The 8447-nt window shown below is 36.8% G+C and overlaps 1 protein-coding gene across 1 annotated transcript in view; it reads right to left on the minus strand.

Annotated features, from left to right (window-relative positions):
- LOC107686479 (roquin-2-like) overlaps positions 1-8447 on the minus strand; it is a 30051-nt gene that overhangs the window by 10825 nt on the left and 10779 nt on the right. Inside the window, exons 10-18 of the mRNA XM_016483517.1 lie at positions 7871-8037; positions 7568-7796; positions 7229-7349; positions 5072-5206; positions 4513-4665; positions 2837-3050; positions 2674-2758; positions 913-1090; positions 700-836 (exon numbers count right to left, since the gene is read on the minus strand). Of these exons, the coding sequence (XP_016339003.1) occupies positions 700-836; positions 913-1090; positions 2674-2758; positions 2837-3050; positions 4513-4665; positions 5072-5206; positions 7229-7349; positions 7568-7796; positions 7871-8037 (1419 nt within the window). The remainder of the gene's footprint in view (positions 1-699; positions 837-912; positions 1091-2673; positions 2759-2836; positions 3051-4512; positions 4666-5071; positions 5207-7228; positions 7350-7567; positions 7797-7870; positions 8038-8447) is intronic.

Here is an 8447-nt window from a genome sequence, read left to right on the forward strand (position 1 = left end):
CGGTTTAGCCGCACACTACTTTTATGCCGACCATTTACATCCAAATGTTATTTAATTTTCACAGAAAACAACCTTTAAATAGATTTTAGAATATAAACTGTTTATCGTCTATTCAATAAGACTAAATTAAAAGTCCAACAAATGTCTGTTTTAAAAACAGTGGATGAGTAATTCACTCCTTGATTTGATTAATAAAAGCCTCCTTTGAGATCGTTTTGACAGACATGTTTATTGTGCATTTTAAACGTGTTTATTGCTAAGTTTAGTGTGGCAAAATAGAAGCGCAGCCGTAATTCGTGGGCAATGTATGTGGTTACCATGACAACCTCACGCACTTGCCACTGCTCTATGTGAATATGTAGATTTACTATAGCAAAACTAAAATGTGTTTAAAAGTGTGTCTGACCAAATCCACTGGTTCGGTTTGGCCCCCCCAAACTCAAACGTCAAGCTACGCCTATGCGTACTACTGGAATTCGTGATTGGTTGACAGCAAATTTCAAATATTAAATGGAACGATAAAATAACGTTATTAACCGGTTAATGGCCATTTCAAATTTTCGATTCTGTTCGGAACTATAAAGTTTGATTTCGTTTCTGTTTCTGGTTCTGTTCCTGTCAAAATGTCGTTCGTTTCCGTTTTCGTTCCTTGAACCGGTTCAGAGCCATGGTTTGCAGTGTCAACAAAGTTCTGCTTACCTGAATGCCATCTTCTTCATAAGGTGGGCGTCCATTCTGTCAGGCAGGTTGTTTTCCAACTGAGAACTTGCCACTGGATCACCGAAGACTGTAGAGAGGTGGCTGTTCTTGGAGCGGCTTTGCGTTTCCATAGAGTCCTTCAGATTATATAAGCAATTAGACTCTAAACAACCCAATGCAATCTAGGTTTTCAAGACTGAGTCTAAAAGTTACCTCAGAGTTGCAGTCCGGTGTCTCTGTGTCCTCCATGTCCAGAGCGGACAGCTCCAGCTCGATGTCTCTGTCAGGCTCACTCTCCATCCCATCCTTGTCCAGCAGATCTGTGCCCTGCTTTGACCCGCTTCTCAAGGAATTGTGCCTTACATGCAGCCCTGACATGGCCAGCTGATCGCTGAAACACACAGACACACACTGAGCTCTGAAACCAAACCAAAGCTAAGAACACAAATCAGTCGGTTCTGTTGTTTGGTGTTCTCAGACTAGAAACTCAGTATTGAGATCAGGTGAGAGGTGTTCTCCCACTCAGAATCTGCCCTATGAGTAATCATCATTGACACCAAAAACAATGTTATATTATTAGAGCACATAACAGGGAAAAATAGGAGATTTTTGTAGGTTAAGCTATAAAATTTTTATAAATAAATTTAAGGAAAATGTATATATGTTTTATTTTTTTAAATAACTGTATATATACACACTGTTCAAAAGTTTACATCAGCATTTTTATTTTAATTTTTACTTTTATTTAGCAAGAACTCATTAAATTGATCAAACATTACAGTAAACACATTTATAATGTTACACAAGATTTTAATCTCAAATAAACGCTGTTCTTTTGAGCTTTCAATTCATCCTGAAACAAATTTATCACGGTTTACACAAAAATGCACACACACACACACACACACACACACATTTTCTTGAGCAGCAAATCAGCATATTAGAATTATTTCTGAAGGCTCATGTGACACTGAAGACTGGAGTTATGATGCTGAAAATTCAGCTTTACTATCACAGTAATTAATTATATTTTACAATATATTAATATAGAAAAAGAGTTATTTTAAACTCTAATAATGTTTCAAAACATCGCTGTTTTTACTGTATTTTTGATCAACTAAATGCAGCCTTGGCGAGTATAAGAGACTTCTTCCAAAAACTAATAATGCATCCTTATAAATAAATGTATATATTAAATTAAATTATATATAAAAATATATTATACATATTAAAAACTCAAAAGCATGTTAGTTTTGCCCTGGTATCGACAACAGAGGTCATTTAAATAAGTAAGCATCAGGCTGAAAAAAGTATCACTGGTGCAAGAGACATTGATTAAAATAATTATTTAGATTTCAGAAAAAATACTCAACAATTGTGTAGAATATTGTACAATAATTTAAGATCACAAAATGAATTTCAAGACATTATATATAACTAGTAATACACATTTGCTTATTTCAGATATGTGTAGATGAATTGTAGCAGGCAGATATGGACTTGTGGGTGTTAAGGAGACTCTATGAAATGTAAGCCCTCATTGCAGTGTGTAAGAGCTTTGCAAACACAAATGAGAGGAGCTATGTTCCGGCTGCTGCTCTATTTTTAGAATGGTACAGAGGACAGCCAGACGACTACAGCGGGATGGGGTGGGGGTGAAGACGGGGAAACACTGTGAAGTCTACTGCTACAATGTTCCTAACAGTCCAGTAAAATTAATGTACAAGTGACATTAATAATAATTTGTACATGCATTACTACTATGTGGTTGCTAAGGTGTTTAGAGTGGTTACTAGGTGGTTGTTTACTGGCTCAAGTCAACAGGACCCACACCCAAGTCTCTATATATTTCAGTCTCTATATACAGTATGGCTCAGATGTCTATGGGATTTTTGTTGTTGTTGTTGTTTAACACTAAGCATTTGCATTTAGAAATGAAGTTTCTACACAAGACGTCTCAGTTTGAACTGGTACCTTTCTAAAAAGCTGGAGTGACTAGAAGAATCAGATCCACGTGGGCCCCATCTGAGGTCACTGTGACCAATATGACAGCTATAGTCTGTAAAGAGAATGGAACATGAATCACTCTCAAAGCCAAAGAAATTCAGAGTCAAAAGTATAGAATATGAATTCTAACCTCTGAAGTTGATTGGTGTGGTGCCGGTGCACCTCTGCGATGCAGTAGCCTGGAACGGGTCAGTGGTGTGAAAGCCAGTGCGGGAAGCCCGAGAGATGGCTCCCCATTTAGAGATGATGGGCCCCTCTCCAAAAGGAATGATGGGATCTTCGTCTTTCAGTCGTCTGTAGGGCTCAAACATGTGCAGCCACCGTTTGCCGCCACTCTCCCCGTGCTGAGGACAGATAATTAGATCTCAATTAGGAATCATATCACAATCACACTTATGAAGCACTGCTTTGTGCGATAAACTGGTCACTTATCATAACATGTGAAAATGTGCTATTTAATTTTATAAAAGGGTATATATAAATGAGTCTGTATTACAGTCACACTCAAATTACAGTGAAGTGACTCCAGTTCTACATGCTACACATTCATTTTGATTGTTTGAAAGAATTATTATAGTTTTACAGGGCAAAACGATTTACCAGTCAATCACTCTGAATGTAATGTGAAGTCACTCAACTTGTACCTGTAGCTCAAACAGTTAAATGTGGTGTGCACATTTGTGGTATTTTTTATCAAGTTTGAGGGAATCATTTGGAATATGTTACTGAGCAAGCCAGTGTAAGAGAGAATCGGTGTGAATGTGTTCTGAAGTGACTCCATTTGTATCTGCTAAGCATTCATTTTTCAATCAGATTGAGTTAATGTATAGGTAAGTGTTATAAAGTAAAACTAGCCATAAAGCAGTGTATATACAAAGCGACTTCACTTGTACATGCTACACATTAACTTTTAATTCAGTTTGAGAGAATTAACAGTAATGTGTTACGTGTATGGTAACAAATTTAAATTGATTTAGATTTTAATAAATCTAAAGTGACTCCGCTTATGCTACACATTTATCTTGATTCAGTTTGACAGAAATAATGGGAATATGTAACTGAGTAAGCTGATTAAGTTTGTATCATTGTGGATTCTATCTGAAGTGACTCCACTTGTACTCTCTACACGTTCATTTTTAATTTAGTTTGAGATAATTAATAGTAATGTGTTATATCGTATGCAAATTTAAAAGAAAACCAGTGTGAATCTTAAGTGACTCCACTTGTACCCTCTACATGTTCATCTTTAATTCAGTTCAGTTAATTCAGAATCAATAGCAATCTGTTAAAAATAAGCACATTTAAAAGTCTTTCAGTGTAAATGTAATCTGAAGTGACTCCACTTGTACCATCTATACATTCAGTGTTGATTCAGTTTGAGGGAATCAATAGGAATATTTTAAAGAATAAGTACATTTAAAAGTATTCCAGTGCAAATTTGATCTGAAGTGACTCCACTTGTACAATCTACATGTTCTTTATTGATTCAGTTTAAGATAAATAATAGGAATCTGATAAAGAATGACCTAATTTTAAAGTATTTCAGTGTAAATTTGATCTGAAGTGACTCCATTTGTGTCTTTATACATTCACTGTTGTTTCAGTTTGAGGAAATCAACAGGAATCTGTTAAAGAACAAGCACATTTAAAAGTATTTCCTGTTAATTTGATCTGAAGTGACTCCACTTCCACCATATTCATTCATATTCATTTTGATGGCCTTCAAAGGAATCAATAGAAATGTGTTACAGAGTAAGCCGTTATAAAAGTAAATGAGTGCAATTGCGTTGTGAAGTGACCACTTACTAGCTGTTTGGAACAGGAGTGGGTTGACAAATGGTGGGGCTCTGACTCAAATGGGCTGATGGTGCTGCACGACCAGGGCGAGTAGTGGGCAAGACTCTCTTCTCCACCATGACACTTACAAGTCATACGCCCACCACCTACACCCTCAGGATGCTAAAGGAGGAGAAAGAGTAAGATGACAACATTCTATCTCACACCCACCATGTGCAACAGGCTGCCAGATTCAAATAAATGGGGGTGGAAAGAAACAATGTAAAGTGACTCAGCCTCCGTGGTGCCAAATCTTTCTCTGAGAGTTCATGCGTTTCAAAGCGCTTGTGCGCACACACACAGTTTTCAGGACAGAACTGCTTCTTGCTTTGGATTTATCAGTTGCTGAGCAACAGACCCACTTAAAATAGCTTAACACACCTCAGAAGGGCGACAGCAGCTTCGGTGCCAAAGTTATTAATTGAAGAAACAACAAATCTGATTTAATTCAGCTTTAGCACGGTGCAGACATGTGGTGTACTTTTCCCATGACACACACCTCTAAAAACACCATATCGGTGGGCCGTACCTCTGGACACACATCCACAGTGAAGACCGGCGAGGACTGGGAGGGCCTGTTCATGTTGCCGTGGTGATGTACCCACTGTTCCTGTTTGTGGCGATAGAGTTCCTCATAGCCGAGAGGAACACGGGTGTACACATCCTATACAAAAGATGGAAAATGGCTTTTAACTTCTCCATTCTCATGATGACTTAGTCACCTATTTTACATTTAAAAGTGAAGTGTGAAATTTCTGAGCAACAAACAGCGTGAAAATAATGACTTTATAAAAACAAGTTTCAAACATTCCCCTGTCTTCCATTGCTCAGAGAGAAACAGGGAGACAGAAGCAAACTCACGCCTTTGATTGAGACTATGTTTTTTTCTAGCTAGATAAACACACAGATTGCAATTCCATTTGGAACCACTAGTGGCAGAGAAATGACACAATTCACCTTTAAGCCTAAAACCTACATTTACACGTAACCAGGTCAAGTTTCCATATCAATTTACACAGAGAATTCTGAACAAAGCAACAAAACCATATCTAGCCAGGATATTAAAATGTATATACATAATCGAATATTTATAAATAAATAAATAAATAAAGATAAATAGATAATAATGTTGTGACCGATACCCAAAAATTATATTAAAATTTATAATACTATAAATACTATACTCTACTATTTATACTATACTATTTGTCAAAATGAATCAAAGATAAAACACAAACAAATTAAATTCAATCATTTTAAATGTTATACATGAATTTAGGCATCACAGCATTATAATGTACAGTAAGAAAAATGGATATTCATTTTAAGATTTGATAAAGATTACCTTTGAAATGTAAAATTGTAAGTTTAAGTACAGCTCAAATAAAATAATATATAAATATTACATGAAAAAAAAATTAAATGATTACATTATTTTATTATATTATTCTATAGAAATGAAACTGCCTTGGCAACTAAATAAAATAAGTTGAAGTACTAAAATTACTAAAACTAGAACTGAAATAAAGTTATATTCAAAAAATGAACAAAAAAAGTTTCCTTTGCATTTATTTTATACTTTTTTATATTAGGGTTTTTCTTTTTTAATTTAGTTCTGTGCTATCTAGTTCCTTGTTTTTTGAGCTCCTGCCTTTTAGTTTAGTTTAGTTTTTGTTTTTCCCCTTCCCGCTTTTTGCTCCCCAGCTCCCCTCCAGCTCTGGCTGCTGGACTCCCTACTGCCTGCCACCTCCCTCCCATCCCTTGCTGTCCTGCGCTACCTGCTTCCCTGCCCTTCCTGTTCCATCCATCCAGCTGCTCTGCTAATATCAGTCTTGTCCACCAGCCTCAGAAGATTCCAGTTAAGTCAGCCTTCACTCTCCTGGAACCACTCTCCCTCTCTCTCCCACCATCGCCATTCCCTGTGCCCTGGGGTTCATTGGAGAGCTTGTCTGTCTCGTTGCTCTTGAACTGTTGCTCTCTGCCATTCGCTCTGAAACCCCTTTCCTAGACGCCTCCTGCTGAGCTGACACTCACTTCCACAGACCTGGCTGGAATCTCTCCTGGTTACCCTCTCGGACAGTGGCTTAGTCCTGTTTTGTGTTTGAAACTCAAATCTCTGTTATCCCTGCAACTGATTCCTCTTCCTATACCACCCTGACAAAAATAACAATCCAGGATAATTATGTTATTATTATAAAGAGAAATGTTGCCATGGTAATGAAATCGAATTATTTTAGTTTAAGTACTGAAATTACACTTAAAATTAAAACTTCAAAACTAATATTTGAACTAAAATTAAAATTAAAACTGAAAATAATAAAATAAAAATAAAAGCTAATTCAAAATATTAATAAATACTATAATGGTACATAAATAATACTAAACTAACACTGTTCAAATTGTCTTATATCAAATATCAACAAATGCAAATAAATAAAAAAAAACCTCTAATACAGACTAATTGCTAATGCTATACTGATATTTAAGCTATGTGAAGTGATTCTGGACCAATGGTCCAACCTAACACAACAGAAACCAAGTGACAGACAAAAAATACTGCTGCAACTGTTGTAATAAAACTGTTGTTGCTGCAATAGCTGCAACTGGTTATAACTCAAATTAACATTGAAGAGAATTTCCAGCTGACACTGAATGAGCCTGTAAGACATGAGATAATGAAACCTGCCCTGTGCATTGGCGCTCTTTGCTCCGCGGTGCTGCAGTAGGGGCTGTCCAGCGAGTTGAAGCGCTCTCGGAGGGGCAGCTGGTAGACGGTGGAATGAAAAACCTCCGGAGGGAGAGAGTTACTAGGAAGAACTCACCCTAGACCCTATGCAGTTTTTTTTTTTTTAAACTGTTTTTTTTGTTGTTTTAGGCCACATTCACACTGTTGTTTTTATGGCTTACAACCCATTTTTCAGTTACAAAATTAAAAAAAGAAATAAAGAAAGAAATAAAGAAATATATTTATAAAATAACAATTATTTTTATTATTACCATTACCATCATCATTATTGAATGAAACTGCGGCCTCCACACACGCTGGCTGTCGTAGACCGGGGTGTACATGCTGTGTGCGTGGGACATAGAGGCGTAGGTCGAGGGTGGCCCGTACGGGCCGGGGCCTAATCTGTCTGCAGGAGGAACAGAAGTGTGCTGGTCTGGGTACAGAGGGCCCATTGACGGGGGTAACATGGACTCAGGGACGTTGCTGGAACGATGGAAGCGAGCGTTGCATGACTTGTGAGGAAGAACTGTGGAAAACAGAACCGAGTGAGTGTAATGGAAGATTACATGTCACAGGAGAGCGATTCAGGATGTCACTTACTGGCAGGTTGGTGGTAGGGTGAAAGGTCATATGGTCTCTGGTCCTGAGAGTAGTAAATCTTAGGATGAGCTCTCGTGAGGACAGGCCCGTGTTTGAGGAGACCGCAGTCGTCCTCTGTACACAACCCCGAAGCTATCGCAGACGACTGGCTTTGACTGATGGGATTTCTCAAAGATAAATAAGAAATAATACGAATTTACATAAGAATCAAAAGTGGGCAAAGAGATTCTTACAAAGAAATGGCATATTCATATTTCTCATTTTTCAAAAAAATAAGACTATCAGTTGACTTAATTTTTTAAAATAAAGAATGGTTATGAATATTTATTTATTTATCAAATAAATAATAAAATAATACTTTTAATTCATCTTTACTCTTTTACTGTTGCAAAAAACACTAATAAACAACAATACAATCACTTTTTTTTATGGACTTAATCTTACATGAGCAAAGTTGTTTTTACCGCTGACCTACATATTAGTCTTCTGCATCCATCACTTAGCTTCATGGCGAATTCACTTTTGTTGAAGTTTAATAATAATGAATTAAGTTTTATATTTTCTAAAGAGAATGTGA

The sequence above is a fragment of the Sinocyclocheilus anshuiensis genome, unplaced genomic scaffold (assembly GCF_001515605.1).
Source record: "Sinocyclocheilus anshuiensis isolate Anshui unplaced genomic scaffold, SAMN03320099.WGS_v1.1 scaffold838, whole genome shotgun sequence".
Taxonomy (NCBI): Eukaryota; Metazoa; Chordata; class Actinopteri; order Cypriniformes; family Cyprinidae; genus Sinocyclocheilus; species Sinocyclocheilus anshuiensis.